At 40.8% G+C, this 22,660-nt stretch overlaps 1 protein-coding gene and 1 long non-coding RNA gene across 3 annotated transcripts in view; both read right to left on the reverse strand.

Annotated features, from left to right (window-relative positions):
- Window positions 1–11,418: 11,418 nt before the first annotated feature.
- On the reverse strand, window positions 11,419–13,111 carry LOC149265458 (uncharacterized). The gene is made up of 2 exons (XM_089403984.1): window positions 13,096–13,111; window positions 11,419–12,977 (listed from the first exon to the last, which is right to left on the reverse strand). The coding sequence occupies exons 1-2, from the start codon at window positions 13,109–13,111 to the stop codon at window positions 11,419–11,421; spliced, it is 1,575 nt and encodes a 524-aa protein (XP_089260110.1).
- A 1,377-nt stretch (window positions 13,112–14,488) lies between these two features.
- LOC149265459 (uncharacterized) overlaps window positions 14,489–22,660 on the reverse strand; it is a 72,182-nt gene continuing 64,010 nt past the window's right edge. For both annotated transcript variants that reach the window (XR_016251299.1, XR_016251300.1), the window contains exons 2-3: window positions 14,930–14,995; window positions 14,489–14,827 (exon numbers count right to left, since the gene is read on the reverse strand). This is a non-coding gene — a long non-coding RNA (uncharacterized LOC149265459). The remainder of the gene's footprint in view (window positions 14,828–14,929; window positions 14,996–22,660) is intronic.

The raw sequence follows: 22,660 nt of genomic DNA on the forward strand, positions 1-22,660 counted from the left end.
CGACACGGCTTCCTAAGGATAAAGGATATATGCCTATAGGGGTCTCCCAATATATACTCGACGGTACGCGGGAGCACAAGTCCGTATTAGTGCCACCGACTCTCAGGAGGAATCACCCACCTTCTTCGAGATCGACAGTCACTACGTTTAACGACGCCGGAACACGTCTCTAGCTTAGACCTCTATGTTTGCGTTATGTTTCAATGCGTTGTTAGGTTCATTCAGTATATTTTAAGTTGATCTTTTTAAAGTTTGCCTTTCAAGGTTCACCACGAGATGTATATGACAAATTCCTAAATGCAGCCTAAGATGAGAAGCAAGCTTTTTCAAATCTTTTTGACTGATGAAAATCTTAACTACTGAGGGAGAAGAAAGGAATATCTTTTCACACAGTTCATACAGCACAAACTAATGCACTTTCTCCTAAATCATCATGCAAACTTTTTCAAATGCAAAATGCACAATGCATGTATTTTCTTTTCCCTTTCTTAATGTTGATGTATTACAAAAAGAAAGTTGTTATTTAACTTTGATTTCGATTTAAAGCGAAAACAAACAAGCTTGTCCAAAATCAAAAGACACCTTAAGATTTACTTGTTTAATCACTGGAAATACATGAAATCAAACCATAATGATGAAAGTAAAAAGACTAACCAGCTATGGACAGCAAACAAGCTAACTCTTTAGATCAGCAAAATGCCTAACACAGGTTCAGATCTAAGAGGCCAAAGCAAGACTAGTTCACTTTCGTTATGGGAAATTGTAAATGATGTAAGAAATACAAAAGAACAAGTACAATTTCGTTATATAACAGAGGCGGAATGATGGCAAGTAAGGTTGGTTTCAGAACAGGTACAAGACTGGTAACTGGCTGCAAAATCTATAGTGAAAACAGGCAAGAAAAAGGGAAGAAACCCCAAATGCACAAGGCAAAATTGGGCCAACGCAGGTGCTGCACAGCCAGTCTGGCTCTCAGCGCAGGTAGCCCCTTCGGGACCTGCGTTGCAAAGCAGGTAGCCTGTGTACTACCTGCTTTGGAAAACGAAAGCTGCGTTTTCTCAGTTTCCGGGTCACAATTTTCTCAAAAATTCACAGTTTTTGCTCAAATCAGAAGCTATCAGTCAAGCACACACTAAGGGATGACAAGGAAGATGAAAAGCTATCACTAAGAGCTTACAAGGATCCTTGTAGATCAGCTCTTCAAATCATGAACATGCTCAGAAATGAGCTAGAGTAGCTGCCCTCTACTTCGCTTTTGATATAGTCAAAAGCTTTTTGATTTGGTACTCTTTTATTCAGGGAATGAATAGCAAAATACTACAAACAATCAAATAGATACGATCCCTAGTGGAGTCGCCAGTTTGTTGTAGGGAAAAGTATCCGATTCGGATGACCCTATCCCACTCTAAGGGTGATAGTACCTCAGCAACAACTGTAAATAAAACTACTTAAGGTTTACTTCTTTATGAAAGCAAGAGAGAATGAAGAAATGCACTAACCGTTGCCTTGCGCTTAATATTTGCTCCAATCTCTTCTCTTTGCTGCTTGCTCCTAGCTCTTTGCTCTTTTGCTGGCCCAGCTACAATGAGATCCTGCAAAATAACAAAGAAGGAAACTACAAGAAGCATGCAATCATAACTGATTCAAGGATTAGCATAAATCAAATATACAATTATCACAATACATCATTGAAACAAGTGCATATAGAAGAACCTCAATAGCTTTTATTAATGGAAGAAGTAAAGTTCTGAGAGTGTTACAACCATTGAAGGCCCCAATCCAGCAACACCTCCCAGCAGAAAGAATTTCTCCTCTTCACCTCCTTCAAGCAATCACCCAATAGTTCTATAGTGAAACCAACAGCATATCATTACTTTGCACAAAATTCCAGCCTCCTGAGCTCATAGGAGAGAGCTCAATATATAGATGAATTGAGAAAGGATGAGTCAGCTTGCAACTGATGTGTAGCTGCCTTGTGTCCTCTCTCTCTTCAGTTGATCTTCAGTTCTTGAGTCCACTTGGAGAACCTTGCTTCCACTTGGAGAAACAGAGCCTCTGACTCATCACAAGGCGAAATCCCTGATCCAAGTGTCATTTTTGGAAGATTCCAGAGCAATGACTCAGTGTGCCACTTGTCCCATCTCGCTCAGCGCAGGTGGTCTTTGTTCTACCTGCTTTGCAACGCAGGTACACCATGGAGGAGTTGAGTTTCAGCGCAGAATCCTAGTGGAGCACCTGCTTTGATTTCAGGATTGCTTGTTTTTGAGTGTTTTCAGGTGGAGAACTGATCTGAGAGCTGTTGGTTTGCTGATCTTGTTCCTCTAGGGGTAGGAACATCATGTTTAGGGACTTTGGATCCCTTGGATTATTGACAATTCATGCCTGATGTTGCAAGGCACAAAATTGTCTATAACAGAGACAAAGAAGCATAGCCTTCTAAAATGGGATGAATTAACTTTGCTGTATGAGAAAGGCGGGTTGGCAATAAGACTCCCAGGGATAATGAACTTAGATCTAGGAGCAAAAATAACATGGGTGTTTATAACAGGAGAGAGTAGTTGGTGGAAGCAAATCTTGGAAGCAAAATACATGAACCACAAGAGAACCCTCTTATTAAGCAAAGGTTATCCAATCAGGCCCTGCTCCCAAATCTGGAATCTGATTAAAAAATTTGCTTCCCTCATCAAAGAAAACTCTTCTAAGATCCCTGTAAATGGTAAACTCATAAAAATATGGAAGGATAGAGTAATGGGAAAATAGCTTGTAGCCTGCCAAGAAAGTCTTCAGGATCTAAGAAGATGGATGAAATAAAAATGAATCATTACTCTAGAAGACATATCTCTTTGGAGAGAAGGAGAATGGGGAGATTGGCGGATTCTCAACCTCCGTCTCCACCTTGTCTCTCAGTGGAAGTCCCTAATCACACATCTTAAGGGGGCCGCTCCACTAAGTCTAGACTCAAAAGATTCTCTTCGATGGGATCTTGATGGAGGGGATTACTCAGTCAAATCTAAATATGCTACTTTACATCAGCGTGGAAATTGAGACTAGGATTGATCCAGGGATCTTTTGCTTATAGATGTATGAAAAGAATCACATGTGAAAATTGCAGCTTAACTCAGAAATTTAATCTGCACACATAAAAGAAGAAGAAAAACACATAGAGGCCCAACAAGAAGACAACAAGACTTGATAACGGAGTTCGTCCAACTCGGACTACATCTTTGGGCCCTACTCAATCAATGGGGAGGCCTTCATCTATTAAATGGCATGAAAAGAAGAGAAGTAAAATCACCAGTACATAAACTAGCATTTGCACCAGATGTTGCAAAGAAAACGCCGTAAGGCATAAAGTGCGGAAATCCATCATCCATGTAATGTGTGCATTATTCAACAAGGTGGATCTCTCTAAATTTGTTGCAAACATTTATGTTGTTGCATTTCTAATTTATTTAGAATCTACTACTACCTCCTCTTCTTGGAATATTAAATTCTTGGAATATTAAATTTCTTATCACCCCATGATGACAATCCCTCTAATTATTGGCATCACAGTTTTTCCACTTTAGTGGGTTTACCTTCAACCTAAAGAAACATGAATTTGAGTCACTCAATTAAAAAGAAATTGCTAAATTGCTATTTATCAGGTTTTGAGTAAAAACAATTAATAGCTCATATTTACAACCTTTTAAGTCTTGTATTTATAACTCATATTTATAACCCTTTAAAATGAAACTGACTATCTATATTTTTATTAATAATAAAAAGAATCTTCTTTATAAAGCTGACACTCACATGCTACTCCTATATATTTATGTTATATTTAATATTCAATGTCTTTCAATTGAATGACAAGATGAAAGCTCAACTTAATTGCACCTTTAAAACGTGACTTAAAAGTTTAATTGGTAATTATTTATTCAGTAATTTGTACATTATTAATTGCAATCTCTCTTGAAAACCAATGTTTATATCAAAATTTTAAAAATTAACACTCACTTCTCCCGTAGTCTGGTGTTTCTTTATTTGATCGTGGTACTCAAGATTGCTTTTCTCCAAAGTATCCAACGTGAAGATGATATCTTATGTGTTTCCGTGTTTCTTTATTTGATAATGGTACTCAAGATTGCCTTTCTCCAAAGTATCCAATGTGAAGATGATATCTTATGTGTTTCCACTTTCTCAGTAGGTTCATGTGATTATTATTATTTTTGGTGTTAATGTTTATGTTTTTTTATGCCCATCCATTATTTACTATCTAAACATTGATTGAAAATCCGTAAGTGGCTAGTGTGAAAATTGCAAGGTATGCTGAGAATTTGGTTATCTAGTAAGGTTAGAGTCATTCTTGAGTCATTATCTTTACCATCTCAAGAAGAAGAAGAAGAAAAGCCTATTGAATTGAAAAAGAACCCTAAAAAGTATTAGGATCCATGGGTCATTTTTTTTGCATCATGTAACAAGATCACATGGTTAATTGATCATGCCACATGAAGAATTAGCCTTTGCCAATTTTTAGGCTTATGACTAGGTGATTTTTTCTACTAATATTCTTATACCAATTTACCATGATAATTCTCTTTTAAATTAAAAGGCAAGCACAATTTTTTAGTGCTTCAACTTCATTTATAAAGAGTTTAGTGCTGATAATTAGTAGATTATATGAAATTTTGAAAATTGCACTAATATATTATTGTTGTAAGGCTCTACATTCCCAATGGAACTCATATAGTGAGTGGATAAAGAAATAAGAAGTTTTTCAAATGGTGAAATAATTTTCATATGCGTGATATTGTGATCTAGATAAATAAAACCAAACTCTTCATTTATCATGTGTCTTAAGTCTTTTATATCTCCAGTGTATTTTTCGTACAAATAAGAGGCATTTGTCAATCATGCATCATGTAATATGATCTCCAATCAGTAGAAAAAACTTAATATCAAAGAAAGAAAGACAGAGGAAAATGCTTTTAATGTCCACAAATGACTCAATGTTACAAAAGAGATGCTTGCTAATGAACAGGATAAGGTAGCTTGGGAAAAGTGTAGTAACAACTTTTATAAAGAATCTTATATAGATTTCCTGTTAACAACATATTAAGATATTTTAGAGAGTAGTTAAGTATATTTAGAGATGTGCTAAAGAAGATAAGGTCATTAAATAAAAAAAGAAGATAAACATCAATTCTTATTCGAAAATGATACAAAAAAGAATTTGTGGGAACTTACTACTCTTGAGAGAAGCTTCCTAAAATTTCCTAATGGTGCTTCTCCTTAAATAAATAGGTTTAAGGCTACATCTAATTACATCAACATGGATAACACAAGCTCTCAAGGATATGGATGTAATGGAGTTGCACACCATTTCCCAATTGATGCATGCAAGTTTGGAACTATGATCATTTATTAATTAGTAATGCACTTGCAAGATAGACTTCAAACCTATGTTTATTTAACAATAAAATTTTATTGGGACAAAATATGATACACGACTACCTTAAAGGAATAAGGTAGTACTCCCCGAATGGGATGCCAGAAGCATGAGAGGGTGGGGGATGGGATGCCACCATCCCACCAATCAACACGCGCAGGGGACGTGGGAGCACACCCCTCTAGAGGATTGAAAGGTACATGGAACAAGCAAGGGAGTTCCAACACACACATGAAGCTCCTCCCTCATTACACCATACACTGCTCAATGAGACGTAGCACCATCCAACTTGATTTTGTATTTTTGATGGATTTCAGCTCAATCAAGAGCTTTGTCATTTTGCTCTGCCCCATCAATTCAACATTTATTCAAGGGCAGGCAAAGGCACTTAGCTTTTGCATTTTTCTCCAAGCTTTTATTATGCATTGTATATTGGAAAGCCTCTAGACAGTTCTCAAGTCTCAGGATGTTTATCAAGAAAATGCTCGTCCTTGGCTCTTGCAATTTCATTGTCTTCTAGTTGTTGTGGAGAGCGAATTCGGGATTATGTTGTTATGGTTCTGTGTCTTGTGGCTATTTTGGGATAATGCACACATTGGCAGTGGAGTCAGACGTTTAGGCTGAGACCTCTAGCCTGCCTCAGTGGTTCCCTAGTGACCTCCTAGTCCATTGTTAGGCTTTCCTGAATCTCAGTGAGGGAGGGGATGGAATTAGCCATGCCAGTAGGAGCACTCATTCCAAATTTCACTCTCTTCCAATGATGGAATGTGTTCGTGCCACATTTTGCAGGTCTAGGGTCTTTTCTTTACGGCATTTTTTTTTAAATTCTCACTATGGTCGTTTTTGAGTGGTCTGTAGTTTTCAGTTAAGGGGTTAGCAGTAGCACAAGGCTTGCCCCTAGATATGGGCCTATTAGCTCCCCTTCGCCCCCCGCCCAAGCCAATGACGATCATCCTTGGATCTTCACAGCCCATCCCAAGACACTCTGGGAGGTCCAACCTCGAGTCAAAAACACTTTCCATTCCAGCAGACTCCCCTACTCTGTTTGAGCAGCAAGACATGCTGCATCAACATGCTCAGTCCGCTTAGGTGCGACTCATTACCAGGAGCGTGGCTTCGCCAAGGCCCAAACGAGAGTAGAAAGCTCAGCAGCCAGGTTTAGGGAACTTACACTGCAGCCAATTCAAGATGAATTGATTCAGCTTAAACGAGAGTTGGAAAATGAGCAGTGCACCCTCACTGATTCCGAAGTTTTGGCTGAGGTTGCATAGTGGATGACCAACATTGATCATACTCGAGGAAGATACAACCAATATATGTACACTGTGGACATCCACTGGCACCTGAAATTTTTCCTTGGTAGGGTTCTCCTTGAAAAAATGCAACCAGAGAGGACATGCTTCTCTCCCTAGATCGTATGTGAAGACAATTAGTGTTTATGGTTCAGAGGCTTGGACAAATTGAAAGGCACATGGGCATCCTTCTAGAACCAGGCTGCTCTCCAGGAAGCTTCTCTCCTTGGATCGTATGCAAAGACAATTGGCAGCAATAGATCAAAGGCTTTGACACATTGAAAGGCACATGGTCATCCCTCCAAAACCAAGTTGCTCTCTCGGCAGCAATAAGTAGCCCATACAAGTAAAAGCCACTGAATCTGATCACTCCTCATGATGGTTTTCTCAATTAGTTTGTTTATCCTCATGCAACATTTTTGTTTTTTCAGTTCCTTACAGGCCCTAGAGGCCTAGTTACATTTTTTAGACTTCTAGATATAGTCAACAAGGCTAGTTTTTGGACTAAAACTCTTTTGAAAAGACTGAAATTTTGTATCTGGTTGGGCCTGTCCAATGGAAGACTGTATCAACGCTAAAATGTAACCCTATGTTATCAGGCAATAGAAATATTTACTTCACAAGACAAAAAGGAATAAGGTGATACCTTTTCACTTCTGGCCCTAGGAATGAGAATATGGTGGAAATTATTGATGGTCATCCTCCTAACTAATAACCATCAAACTCTATCTTGTCATTGGGCTTACTTTGGTGTTAGACATGGAAGCTCCTAAGAGAGATGAATCCAAATTGGTGACCCCAACTATGCATCCTGCTTTCTATGTCCTCGGTTGAGCCGCAAGAGCAAGTCAATGTCTCATTTAAGGCTGAAAAACTCGGTTGTGTGAAGAATTAGGTCTGAGACAGACCACAGATCCGAACTGAAGTTTGAGGAGTAGCAAGGAAGCCGAGTTGGGAATGTTTTTGGCATAATATTTTGGGAAGGGTTTCTGCTTGTTTGAAGCAAGTTTCAAGGGCAGAGTGCTGGTCTATTAAAAGCTGAATTACAGTTTTGTTAAGGCTGAATTTCAGGTCCCTTGAAGAGGCTGAGATGCAGCCTTGTTGAGGCCAAGTCTCAGACCTGTTCAAGAGACCAAGTTGCAGCCCCGTTGAAACTGAGTTCAGGGATTAACGTTGAGGACGAGATTTGGTATCTTGAGGGTTGAAGTTCTGGTGTGTTGATGGCCAAGTTCAGCAGTTAAGGAGACCAATCCCTAGCCCTTTTGGAGATCTTTTTAAGGTGAGATGTGTGGCCCATTTTAACACTGAAAAATTGGGTTGTGTGAAGAATTAGGTCTGAGACAGACCACAGATCCGAACTGAAGGAGAGCTAAGTTTGAGGAGTAGCAAGGAAGCCCAGCTGGGAAGGTTTTTGGCATAATTTTTTGGGAAGGGTTTCTGGTTGCTTGAAGTATGTTTTAAGGGCAGAGTGCAGGTATATTAAAAGCTGAAGTACAGTTTCATTAAGGCCAAATTTCAGGCCTGTTAAAGAGGCTGAGATGCAGCCCTGTTGAGGGCTAGTCTGAGGCTTGTTGAAGAGGCCAAATTGCAGCCCTGTTGAAGCCGAGATCAAGGACTAATGTTGAGGCCGAGTTCTGGTATCTTCAAGGCCTGTCTTGAGGGCTGAAGTTCTGATGTGTCGAGGGCCAAGTTCAGCAGTCACGGAGATCAAGCCCTAGCCCTGTTGGAGGTCTTTTTAAGGCCACATGTGTGGCTCATTTTAAGGCTGGAAAACTTGGTTGAGTGAAGAATTAGGTCTGAGACAGACCACAGATCTGAACTGAAGGAGAGCCAAGTTTGAGGAGTAGCAAGGAAGCCGAGTTGGGAAGGTTTTTAGCATAATTTTTTGGGACGGGTTTCTGGTTGTTTGAAGTGTGTTTTAAGGGCAGAGTGCTGGTATCTTAAGAGCTGAATTACAGTTTTGTTAAGGATAAATTTCCGGCCTGTTGAAGAGGCCAAGATGCAGCCTTGTTCAGTCCAAGTCTCAGGCCTGTTGATGAGGCCAAGTTGTGGCCCTATTGAATCCAAGTTCAGGGACTAATGTTGAGAGCGAGTTCTGGTATCTTGAAGGCCTGTCTTGAGGGCTAAAGTTTTGGTGTGTTTAGGGCCAAGTTCAGCAGTTAAGGAAACCAAGCCCTAGCCCTGTTGGAGGTCTTTCTATAGCACAGTTCTGAGGCCAAATTCAGTGTTACTTCTGCTGGATATTTAGGAGACCGAACTCTGTTTTGAAGGCCGAGTTTTAGCCCTGTGGAGGCCATGTTTCAGCCCTGTGTAGTTCAAGTCCAGATGTTGTTGAGTTTCAGTCTCTTTTAAGGGCTAGTTGCAGGCCGAGTTCTGGCTTTTTGTGGAGGCTAGTTCGCTGTCCTACCCGAGTTCTGTTGAAGAGGGCAAAGTCTGGCCGAGTTCTGTTCAGGAGGTAAAGTTGAGGAGTCCGAGTTATGTTTCAGTATGAGGCAGGTGTGTTACACGCAGAAGTGGATGAAGTGAAGACTTCATGGTGACTAGGGCAGAAGAATTGGGGTTGAATAGGTCAAGAGGAACAGATCAGAAACAATAAGGAAAAACAAGGATTAACCACAAGTCAAGGACCAGAAAGCAGGACAAAGAAGAAGGACAAGTGGCTGTGACCAGGATTGAAGGTGCAAACTTGAGAGTGGCATTGTTGGGTGACAACCCTTAGTAAAGAAAGGCAATTTGTGGGAACCAGGAAAAGTGAAATATTTTGAAAAAATAGGTTAGTGCCTACAAATCGCTGAGTTGGTGCTCAGCTGAGGAGATTGGAGTCTCCTGTAGGTTGGTACCTACAAAAATAGTAAATTGGTTCTTACTAAGGATTGGTGTCCTCATCTTCTTGACAGGTTGGATCTGCTAATTTTGTAAGTCGGTGCTTACAGAGGAGTGGTGTCCTCACAAGTGTTGTAATAAGTTGAAGATTGTTTTTGAAAAGCATTCAAGTGTTTCTTATAAAATATCTGTTTCATAATTTAGGTGTATTAAATAAGTTGAAGACTGTTTTGAAAAGCATTCTAAGTGTTTCTTATATTATATTTGTTTCATAATTTAGGTGTATTAAATGTTTTCAAAGCTAAAAAATTGTTAATTGTAATGAAACACTGATTAACCCCATCTCTCAGTATTTCCAACAAACAATTGTAATTAAGTATTACTGTCTACAGTATTAGAGTTCACTAAGCAAAAAATTGTTAATTGTAATGAAACACTGATTAACCCCATCTCTCAGTGTTTCCAACAATTGTAATTAAGTATTACTGTCTACAGTATTAGAGTTCACTAAGCAATGCAACTGATCCATTTAATTTGACAATGCAGCTTGCATGCAAATAAAGAGAAATCTAGTCATGCAACCTCATAATTCCTAAGCTGAGAATTCATATGTATGGGTTTTAAATTTTAATAGGACCAAAAGCCTATGGGTCAACAGGCTTAACAGTAGAAGCACATCCATATGAGACATTCACGTATCCAAAAGATTAGCAGCTTTTCATTTATTAATTATTTTATAAAGGGGCAAACTGGGATGGACATAAACTTATGAACAATTGCACCCTTATGGTATGTTTTCTTTGGGAATTCAAAAACATGGACATTTTGGGAAGAGAATAAAAACACTAAAAGAAACCCTCTGTGGCAACTGTAACACCAAACAGGAGGAGTAGATTGCTCGTAATTTTGATTCATTACATGTGCAAGGTACCAAACAGGAGGAGTAGATTGCTCGTAATTTTGATTCATTACATGTGCAAGGTACTATAGCCAGTAAGCATCGCCAAGTATAATGATTTTCAAGAAACTGGTGAAGGAGCTTTCATATCTTTAAAGCATCTGCTCCAATCATTTGAAAAAATTAAGCCCAAGTTTGGTCAGGAGACTGGATGTATTAGAATTGAAAGGACTGGATTCTCAGCCTTGAATTCCATACTCGGAAAAAAATATGGAACGGCCATGACTAGCTCAGTGCAGGATGTTGTAATTGTGTTAAGCGCTTCACAAGTTGCCTCAGTGAAGGAGAAGCCGAAAGTATATCTACAGGACACATTATAGCAAGGTGAAGTGATTTTGAGATCTTCACGAGGCGCTGTGTCCCGTAAGCCAGGGGTGAAAACCTCATGTTCCCTACCTTCGTTAACAAGCATGCATGCCCAAGCAATGATGTTGCATCTATTCCCATAGCAAGAAAACGATGGATCCAAAGACTTCTTGCCAGAGGTGGCAAGTAATTCCAAAAGCGCCACTCCATTACCATAAACATCTCTGCCTTAGCAGACGCACCACATGTCACAGCATGTTCTTAAGTAACATACGCAAGGGCCAAAAATGCTAGTTATATCTGTTGTTGCATTAGTTTCAGAACCTCCAAGAGCATGTATACACAAGTTTATTGTCACTTCAAGCTTTCTCAAAATCAATTCTGAGCCTCGTATATTTACAGTATTTGACAGATTTAATAGACTCCAAGGTTGGAAATCATTGCCGCAATAGTATTAACTTTAATCCCTTGCTGCCATTTTATTCCACTTTCCCCACCTGACCATAGATATAGCTTGCCCTAGAGTATGAATTTTGTGCACATTTAATAAAGAACGAAGCTTTGTTTCAGTCTCACGGTAATCTTAAGTAAGAATATGTTCAGACAGATCATTTCTTGTTATGAAGATTATACAATGAATTGTAAACTGTTTCCCATGCCTGTGCAGAATCCATCTGGTGCACAACTTGGGATGCATGTCGCAACTTTTCAAGGCCACGTCCTAATCGGGCTATTGTAGGCATTGCATGAGCAGATTCAACAGCACATTCTATCCCATCCCCGAAAGCTAAAAGCCCTGTACAAGCCAGAATGCTGCCACCAAAGCTTACCCAAGGAGTACCTCCAGTTGCCTTTCCATGTCTTTTACGCATGATACCATAAAAGGCTGTTCTCATAGCTGACAAGCTCGACCGTTCAGCAGCTGCTATAACACTGTGAGTTGCAGCTCGGAGCTTTTCTGCTGCAGCTGCTGTCTTCGCAGTAGCAGGAACATGAACTCCATAACCAAAGCCTATTTTCCCAGGAATAATTCCCTTAGAAGCTGGAGCTAGAAGTTTAGCAGGAGTGAAAACTTTTCCTAAGGTAACAGCTGCAGTTCTCTTTGTTTGCAGTAGGCCAAATTTCACAATAGTAGGAACTTTAAAGGTGACCATCTTCGCTATAGTTGAAACAGGAACAATTTTTGAAAATGAGGTTACACCCACAACAGTTGCTGCTCCTGCACCGACTGCTACTACAGGTTTTCCTCCAAGCACATTTCTTCTCTTTGGATCTTCCCCTTCAGAAGCATCGTCAAAAGTATCAGATATAAAACAATTGTCAGCTAAGTCGGCCACGTCTCGGGGCAAAGAAGTATTCCAATAACTTCTAATTCCAGCGAAGCTACTGGCGTCGACAATTGCAACTACTGTTCCAAAATCTTTAGCCTGTCTTTTCAGGGCTTGGGCAAACAGAGCATGGCACTTGTCTTCATAAGGAAGCTCATAGAAGTCTGCATCTTTCGGGAGCTTTTGCTCTTGCTTAAGAGGACTACGTGCCTTAGAATTCAGAGCAACTCTGAGTCCCTCAACAGCAATCCGAAACTTGTTAACATGAGATAACACTTCGCAATCCACCTCTTTGCCTTTCTCCACCTCAAGAAGCATCTTCCGAACACAAACTAATGCCCTTTCTAGGGCAGGAAGATTGTTAAACATATCATGCAAATCTACAAGTAAGGAATAGAAAGAATGTGCAAACGCAGGAATTTGATCCACATCACGGAAGTCACAACCTGCAGAAGAAGAGGCAGAACTTGCAGTGGAAGCACAATTTGATCCCGAATCCAGTGCCAATAAATTTTGCGATGTGAAAGCCGATGAGGCTAAAGCCTTTAGGGCAGAAGAGTGAAGTGGACTGGCCAAGATATGCCTCTGTGAGCCCATGGGAACACTTGAAGCCATGTCACCTGGTGATGGTGTCATTTTTCCCAAAAGGCCACTGCCCTGAGCTATCTCTGCTAAGGGTTTTATGGCACTTTTATTTGGTACATCCTGCTTGGAATCATGTTCACTATTGGTGCCTAATTCACCACCTTGACCGTCTCTATGTGGAGTTTCAAGAATAAAGAACAGGGAATGATTTTCTTGAGCAGCTTGTTTTGCAGCCAAAACATGACCATAAAATCCTGTTCCAAAAATTGTGCGTAAAATTTGTGAGCCAGTATAGAGTCGGTCCCAGTATAAAAATGATTATGTGAGTTTGAATTAAGAACTGAAATGCTGTGGGTTGGGCTGAAGACTTGCCACCACGACATTCCATTGCCCTCGGTGACTGGAAGGAAAAATAGCAGAGTTATGTTTATTAAAAGGTGAAAATTTCAGAAACAAGATAGTTATACTACATTAAATCAAGAGAAATGGAAGACTAATTTTTCCTTATGAGCATAGCATAAACCATAGACAAAGTGCCTTTCAACTGTGATAATTTAAAGGATGAAATCCTATTTAAGTATATTCAATAATCAAGAAACAAAACTCAGAATCTATACAGAAGCATAATAGAATAAACCCGTTATGGGCAGTTTCAGTTCCAAATAAACTCAGCCTGTATAGCTTAAGGCCAATGGGGCTCCCTCAATGTTAACGGTTATCAATATACATTTGGTTAATATCAGGCCATTGCCGCAAATTAAAATTCTTGTAGATAGAACTTCTTCAGACATGTTAACAAGTAATCACACCTGGGGCTTTCCTTGTTTTGTATTTCATTTCAAGCTTCCTTGTTTTGTATTTCAAGCTTCCTAGGGCGATCAAGCTTCCTTGTTTTGTATTTCATTTCAATCCATTTGTCTTTAACATAAGCGATGGTGTATCCACTCTCTGTGGTAATTGTTGAAATCAGATCTTAGCCAAGATGGCCATTTTAAAAAACGTATAGATACCCCTGGGCCCTCACACTGGGCCAAAGCACAGATGCTAGCTATCCTTATTTGTGTACCAAGGGAGATTTGGTATAAAATTTCTATTTTACCTAGATGAGTCAATCTTAATTTAGACCTATATTGATTGCTAATGGATTATATAATTCATTTTCATGAAAAGAGGTATAGCTGAAAGAAAATGGCCATCAAAATATTTAGTCCCATACCGTTCTTTGTGGATCAACATTTGCAAGGTGAAGAGCCTGCTTCATGGCCTCTTTTGAGGGCTTACAAATTATGGGTGCCTTCCGGGTTGTAGAGTTATGAGTGGGCATATCCAAGTCGTTATTGCTTTCAGTAATTTCTGAAGGAGGGTTAAGTGTCTCAAAGCATATTATGCCTTCAAAGTAATCATCCAACCCTAGCTTGTTAAGGACCTTTAACATGAACTTTTTCATTGTTTGTAAATATCTGTTTTACACAACAAAGTTACAAAAGGTTGAGAAGTATGTTTGTATATTTCCAAATAAAACTACGACTTCATCATGTGTTATCATCATATAAAGAATTTGAAGGGATGCATATGATCTTACAATTTTCCTCTCAGGCATGCTTAATAACAAGTTCTTCAGCACAGGGTCTGGTTTAAGATTCTCATATGGAAATCCTCCATGAAAAAAGTTGTATAAGAAATATTTGATTCCAGTGGGTGAAGAAAGACACTGTTTTTTACCAAAAGCAATATATGGTATTCCAAACAACCTAAACAATGCAAGTCAAATCAATGGAATTTATTGTAATTTTTCTTTTATCAAAAACTGTTTAGCTTAAACTTAAATCTTAAACTTAAAGACTACCGATAATTGGAGTTTCCTCTAACCAGAGACAAACGCTCCAAAGGGATTAGTCGAGTCCACCATTCCCTTATTCAATGAGGGTATGGATTATGCAGTGACAACAGTTTCAATAGTTGCACTTGCTAGTCTTGAACGCACAACATTTTTGGTGCTCTCTACATCTTTTTCTTCCCATATCTCAGGCAGGGCTTCTCTAATTTTGTTGTGAATACTTTCAAGGGAAAAACATGATTCCTTTGTTCGGACTGAAGTTCACACCTGATATTGACAGTGAACACCAATATTGAATTTTGAGAAGATTGGACCAATTAAACGATCTTACAAAAGCCTCAGATCCCATTTAGAAAGATATAGTCTTACCAATACAGTTTGCAGGCCTACACGCTTTCCTGTGGCTATATTCCAGTGACTGTCATCAAATAAAATCTGCAAGGAAACACAATAGATTTGATAGCAACTCCTGCAATAGACGCTTTTGAAATGACCTGCATACTGTAAAGAAAAATGGATGTTGTATGGTATGCCACAAGCCAGAAATGGCTGAAGTATGTGTTTCTAAAATTTCAAAAATAAACACATATAAATGTTATTCCACGAATTCCCTAAACTCGAGTACGCCCAGAATAGGTTTTGATTTTGCTTCTGATTGGTTAATATGAGTTAAGAGTTTATTTTTCTAAATACGTAAGTCACTCCAGATCCAGAAGCATAAGTATTTGTTAAAAGTATTTTTTTTTATGATCTGAAGAGTATGGTCTACTCAACATCCAGAGGTATAAGTATTTGTCAAGAGTTAAAGCCTAACTCCTTACTGTAAATCATCAGCAGAGTTAAAACTCAGCTTCTTACACACCATTATCAACCATTTATCACAGCAGATAATTCAAAATGGTATGGTTTTCTTGGTATATAGTGATAATTTCACCTACATTCCCAAATAACACAAGTGATAACTAATATTATTCATATTTCCAAAAAATAAATCTTTCTGATTTCTGAAGTATGATGTATGGATGTTTAAGCTATGAGAAGGGCGATCAAGCTTCCTTGTTTTGTATTTCATTTCAATCCATTTGTCTTTAACATAATCGATGGTGTATCCACTCTCTGTGGTAATTGTTGAAAGCAGATCTTAGAAGGGCGATCAAGCTTCCTTGTTTTGTATTTCATTTCAATCCATTTGTCTTTAACATAATCGATGGTGTATCCACTCTCTGTGGTAATTGTTGAAAGCAGATCTTAGCCAAGATGGCCATTTTAAAAAACATATAGATAACCCTGGGCCCTCACACTGGGCCAAAGCACAGATGCTAGCTATCCTTATTTGTGTACCAAGGGAGATTTGGTATAAAATTTCTATTTTACCTAGATGAGTGATGGGTACCCAGCCCACGTGGCCTTCTCCTCCACTCCTTACGTGGACCTTGTGTGATTGTATTGCAATGGGATATTTGCGATTGTGTAATTAATGGACAGTTGATATTTAATCAACCCGCATGTACCTCTCTGCCTCTCCACGCACCACCTGTCCGCCTTGGGATTTGACAAAACCCTAACTCACTTGCCTTTACTCCAGATTATTCGCGGTCTTTCGGTCATTTGCGCTGTTTGTTGGGCTCTGTGGTTATGTTGGTGTTCGGCTCTGTGCATGAGCTCGGTTTCCTCTGCAACTTCTCGCCCTTTGTGACTCTGTCCCGGTGTTTGTTTTCTGTCTATGAATTCTGCCTCTCTCTGTAACACTCCGCTTTCTGTGACTCTGTTATGGCATTCAGTTCTGTTAATGGGTTCTGTTCAACACTTCAACTCCGTCTCGGTGGGAAGCTCACAGTTGCAGCTTCGTCTCTGGCTCCAAGTCATCGCTCAACTCCGTCGATTCAGGTAAGAAATTGTTGCATGCTATACATTTATGTTTCCAACTTGAACGCTCGCCTAACCCTTCACAGCTCCTCTGTGGTTAGGTTATCTCTGAGCTTTCAGCAGTTGATGGACCTGGTTACAACTGGTAAGGCCCTATCTCTTTCTTCTATTCTGCTTGTTCGGCTCTCATGGCTTATTCTCTTTTTCACAATCTTGCTTATGCCGCGGCCTAACGCTGTTTGTCACGGTGGTTGCAGGTAACCGGTTCCGTGGCCTTGCAGGGGATTCGACAGCTTGTCTTTTCGGGTAGCTCTGTTTCTATTTCTCCTCTTTCCGTGTCTTTTGGTCTGCACAAGATTTGTTTGCCATGGGTGTCTGTGTTTTGGTAATGAGTCAAGTAGTTAAGGGTTTCGACCCACACTGTAATCTTCAGAGGGTTTTCGTGGCAAATGTAAATAACTGTTACAGTCCTTTGCTCTCCGTCAATAGGTCATTCCACAGTCGTGCTTGTTTAATCGTATGAACCCTCGCTTACTCGGCCGTTGGCAATGTTATGTCTAGTTAAAGATTTTGTTCACACCGCAAATGTAATAATTGTTTTTTTGAAATTCGGCACGGTTGCTTACCTGTGGTTTGGGGCCGTGGCTCTTTCTGGCTTGACTGCTCGTTTTCTGTTGTTCTTCACTTGAATTCGCTTCGCTGGTTATGGGACGTCTGTATTTTGTAGTTACCCTGTCACTGTTTGACCTGCAGATTTTTATAATGAACAGAACTGTACGTATGCGTGCACTTGTCTCTCGACTTAATGAAATTTGATTGTAAAATGACTTTGCAATGAATGGATGTATTCAGTAGTTAGAAATAGAATGTTCTGTGCGTGGATGTTGTGTGGAATGCTGTCACGGTTCGCATTCAAAATAGATACATTTACAGGAATTTCTGTGGGTGCAAAATATATTTTGAGGACATTGAATCACAGACTGTAAGCTAGTTAGGATGCACTGAAAGAAATATATATGAAGGAAAAATAATTCTCTGTTGCTTCTCTTATTTCTATATCGTACTCCAGAACCCTTTACATGTATTTTCCTCCGCTTTTTATACCATAACTCAGTGGTTAGGTAACTGTTAGTTAGTTCCAGCTTATAGTTATCTGGCGGTTACTTCAGTTACATGGTTTGGCTATTTTGGGTTTACCTGTGCTTGCTGTCTCGCAACAGTTTGATGTCTACAGTAATTTATGGTCTGTTCCTAATTAGTCTAATAATCTTAATTCAAAATCTATACCAAGCCCTTAACATTTATAGTTAGGACCGGTTATTACAATGGTAACAGAAACAAATTAACAAGTCACTTAAACTAATCACTAAATGCTGTAGTCTGGTCCTTAAGAGCAAAAATGATAATAATGAAAAGACTAAGACAGTCTTGCTGTCCTTCTGTAGAAATTGTCACTTCTCCCAATCTTCTTCGGAAACCTGTTCTGCCACTTCTCGGCCTGTGCCCTGTCGACCAGATGCTCCTGCATCAGGCTGCCGGGGTAAAAGAGAGTTCTCATGGCTCCGTTCCATGAGTTCTTCCACCGAGTAACCTGCTTTTCGGATCTGCATCTCGTCAAGCCAAGAACTGTCCTCCATTGGACGGTCCTTCCATTTAACGAGATAACGCAGATATTCCTTTCTGCGTGTCTTTTTGGCCACCTGCGTGCTGATGATTCCTTCTATCTCATGAGTCTTGACCGATGGTAACTGTTTCTTCCAAAGATTGTCCTCGAACTGGGTGTCCCGTTGTGGCTGTACCACTCGTCCTTCCTCTACTTGGGCATGGTATGGAAACAGGTCTACCACATTGAATATGGGTGATATGCCTATATCAGGTGGCAGCTGAATTTCATATGCATTTGCTGAGAATTTTCGCAGAATTTTACATGGGCCGATTTTTTTAAACTTCAGTTTGTTGTACGTGCCTTTAGGAAACCGTTCCCGGCGCAAATGTGCAAGGACTTCGTCCCCAATTTCAAAGTTTACCTCTCGCCGCCTTATGTCTGCATGTTGTTTATATTTCTGCGTGCTATCCTGTAGTCTCGTCTTGACCTTTTCATGCAGCTCACTCATTGCTTCTGCAAAATCCTCCCCGTCTGCACTCCTTCTTTCTAGCTGTCCCAAATCTCGTAACTCATGTATTCCTCGCGGGTGCATACCATACAAGATTTGAAATGGGCTAAGGCCGGTACTCCTGTTTGGCGAATCGTTATAAGCGAATTCTGCCTGCGCAAGAGCTCGGTCCCACAAACGTGAGTTTTCTCCCGTCAAGCTGCGTAATAAGTTGCCCAAACTCCTGTTTACCACCTCTGTCTGTCCATCAGTCTGCGGGTGATACGCAGAGCTGAAGTTTAATTGTGTGCCCAGCTTTTTCCACAGGGTGCGCCAAAAATGTCCTGTAAATTTCACATCCCTGTCTGAAACAATGGTTTTTGGTAAGCCATGTAGTCGAACTACTTCTGTAAAGAAAAGATGTGCCACGTTCGTGGCGTCGCTTGTCTTCCGGCAAGGAATGAAATGAGCCATCTTTGAAAACCTGTCCACCACTACCATCACCGAATCATACCCCCTCTGTGTTCTAGGCAATCCTAGGACAAAATCAATGCTGACTGAATCCCACGGTCTGCTTGGAACAGGTAGAGGTGTATACAGCCCCGTGTTCTGGCTGTGTCCCTTTGCTAGTTGGCAGATTTTACACCTGGTTATATATCGTTGTACGTCTCGATTCATCCTTGGCCAGTAATAAAAATGCGCGAGCTGCTCCACTGTCTTATTGACGCCAAAATGTCCCGCTAGTCCGCCACTGTGCTTTTCTCTCACCAGATTTTCCCTCATCGAACAATCTGGAACACACAGCTGTCCCCCTCGAAACAACAATCCCTCCTGCAGATTGTAATCTAGCCATGGGCTTGTATTTCTTAATACGGGATTCTGGCATGCTTCAAAAGCCTCTTTGAAATCCGTGTCCATCTGGTATAAATCTTTCAAGTATTCAAATCCCATCACCTGTATGCCACTTTCCTGTAAGAGCAGGGCTCTTCTACTCAAAGCATCCGCCACTTTATTGGCCTGCCCACTTATGTGCTTCAACACAAAGGTGAAACTCTGTAGGTACTCCACCCACTTGGCATGTTTATGGTTCAGTTTGTGCTGCTGAGTTATATACTGCAAAGCAGAATTATCAGAGAACAAAACGAACTCATTCCCCAGCAAGTAGTGCCTCCAATGTTTCAAGGCTTGAACCACTGCATAAAATTCCTTATCATATGACGAATACTTCTGCCGACTCTCATTCAGCTTTTCACTAAAGAATGCCACTGGTCTGTCCTCTTGACTGAGTACAGCGCCAATAGCTGTCCCGCTGGCATCACACCGAACCTGAAAAGGTTTGCTGAAATCGGGCAGTCTCAAGATTGGCCTTTCCGTTATTTTACGCTTCAGGAGTTGGAAACTGTTTTCTGCCGCCTTAGTCCAGCAAAAAGGTTGACTGGCCTTCTTGATGGTCTCCAACATGGGTGCGCAGATTTCACTAAAATTCCTGATAAACTTCCGGTAAAAACTTGCTAAACCGTGAAAACTACGTACCTCGAACAAACTCTTGGGTGACGGCCAACTCATGATCGCTTCAATCTTTTCTGGATCCATCTTTAACTCATTCTCTGCTACCACGAATCCCAGATAAATCAACTCCTTCTGCAAGAAAGTACATTTCTTTAAATTTACCAGCAGTTTGTTCTGCTGCAGCTTTTCGAACACCCTTCGGATGTGCTGAAGGTGTTCTCCTCTCGTCCTGCTGAAAATCAAAATATCATCCAGATAGACTATTACAAATTTTCCTATAAACTCTTTTAACATTTCGTTCATCAACCTCATAAAAGTGCTTGGAGCATTACTCAATCCAAATGGCATGACCAGCCATTCGTACAGTCCTTCGTTGGTCTTGAAGGCTGTCTTCCACTCATCTCCCTCTCTTATCCTGATCTGATGGTACCCACTTTTCAGATCGATCTTAGTAAAATACGCTGCCCCACTAAGGCAGTCCATCATATCATCCATTCTAGGCAAGGGAAACCTGTATCGAATGGTGATCTTGTTTATGGCCCGCGAATCTGTGCACATTCGCCATTCTCCCCCCTTCTTGGGCGCAAGGACCGTAGGTACCGCACAGGGGCTCAAACTCTCTCTGATCAGTCCCTTGTCTAACAATTCCTGTACTTGCTTGCGTACCTCCTCATTGTCCTTGGGGCTCATTCTGTATGCTGCTTTATTCGGTAGGCTTGATCCGGGTATAAAGTCAATATGGTGGCTGATGCTCCTCTTGGGAGGTAACTTATCAGGTAACTCCTCAGCCGCAATTTCATCGAATTCTTCTAACAGTTCCTGGATCTCCTTAGGTAATTCTGTCCTTTCCACGCTCAGCAATACTGGCTTCATTCTCCTTACCACTGCTAAATTAATCTCATTTTTTCCAATCTGTTTTATATACTGCTTTCCTCCAAGTAATAATGCTTTTGTCCCACTGGATTCAGCCACATCTTCCTCTTTGATGGGTACAAGAGTATGTTTGACCCCATCCTTTGTAAATTTATAACAATTTGTTTTGCCATCGTGTGTCACCTTCCTGTCATACTGCCATGGCCTTCCGAGCAGTATGTGACACACATCCATTGGCATGACATCACAGACCACTGTGTCGTGATACTTGCCAATACGAAACTCCACTTCACATTGTTCATCGACCAACAACTGGTGTCCTTTCTGCAGCCACGACACCTTATAAGGTGTGGGGTGCTTCATCCGCTTCAACCCCAACTTTTCCACCATTTCCGTGGCTACCAAGTTGTCAGTGCTTCCGCTATCTATAATTACCTTACAGCACTTTCCATGCGACTTACAAACTGTCCGGAACAGTGCCTTCCTCTGAGTTGTCTCAGCCACTTCCTTGGTTGGCTTTATCAACACTTTATTCAAAATTAAAGCTTCCCCCGTTTCTGCCATGTCCTCCACTTCCCGGGGTTGTGCTTCAGCTTCCTCAGGCTGTGCCATCAGCGTTCCCCTCTGACCAGCTTGTTCAGCTTCTGGACATTCAAAGGCTCTGTGCCCCCACTTGTGGCACCTGTAGCACTGGACATTCGCCCCTCTTCCGCGGCCATATCCTCTTCCTCTCTGGTATGACCGTCCTCCTCTGGTGCTATCTCCTTTCTCAGTCGTCCCTGAAGCTTTTGAACTGCTGCTTTCTTCGCTGTTTGCAGCACTCTTACCTCTTCCGTAGGACTGTCCACGTCCTCTGCTACTTCCTCTCCCTCTTCTGTTATTCTGTTTTCTGTTAATCTTTTCCTCCGCCTTAACAGCGCTCTGAAAGGCTTCTTCAATATTCCGGGGAGAAAGAATACTAATCTCATCTAGTATCTCCATCCTTAATCCATTTACGTACCTTGCTGTCTTTTCTGGGTTATCATCAGTGTAGCTAGCACGTAAATTTACTCTGTAAAATTCTTCTGTATATTCTCTAACTGTCATTCCTTTTTGTCTTAGACTCTGAACTCGCCGATATAATTCCACCTGGTAATCTTTCGGCAGAAATCTGCCCTTCAACTTCGCTATCATCCGAGACCATAATCGTATCGGCGTCTTGTTCAGCTTCTTTCTGTCTGCTTGGACACTGTCCCACCATAATAGTGCGTGTCCCTTCAACTTAGTGGCAGCGAACTTAACCCTCTTATCCTCACTGACTTCTTCATTTTCGAAATATTTGTCCAGTTCGCTTATCCAGTCCAACAGGACTTCTGCAGACAGACTGCCATCATAATTTGAAATTTCTGTCTTTGGTTTGCTGCTGGCCATCAAAACCTGTCGCAGCAATCTCAATTCTGGAGCTTCCTCATCAGACCCTTCTGCAGCTGTCATCACCTCTTCTTCACTGGTGTCTCCCAGTTCTGGGTCTCTTCGTCTACCCGCTTCTACTGCTTCCAAGCGAGCTGTAAGAACTCTAATTTGTTCTCGTAATCCTTCATCTGCTCCTCTTCGTGCACCTCTTCCACGTCCTCGTCTTGGCACTTGTCCTTCTGCCATCTTCTCTTACTCAAGAAAAACTGCTCTGATACCAATTGATGGGTACCCAGCCCACGTGGCCTTCTCCTCCACTCCTTACGTGGACCTTGTGTGATTGTATTGCAATGGGATATTTGCGATT

This window comes from Pinus tabuliformis, chromosome 6, assembly GCF_031772625.1.
Source record: "Pinus tabuliformis cultivar Carrire ecotype Pingquan chromosome 6, CPIR1, whole genome shotgun sequence".
NCBI lineage: Eukaryota > Viridiplantae > Streptophyta > Pinopsida > Pinales > Pinaceae > Pinus > Pinus tabuliformis.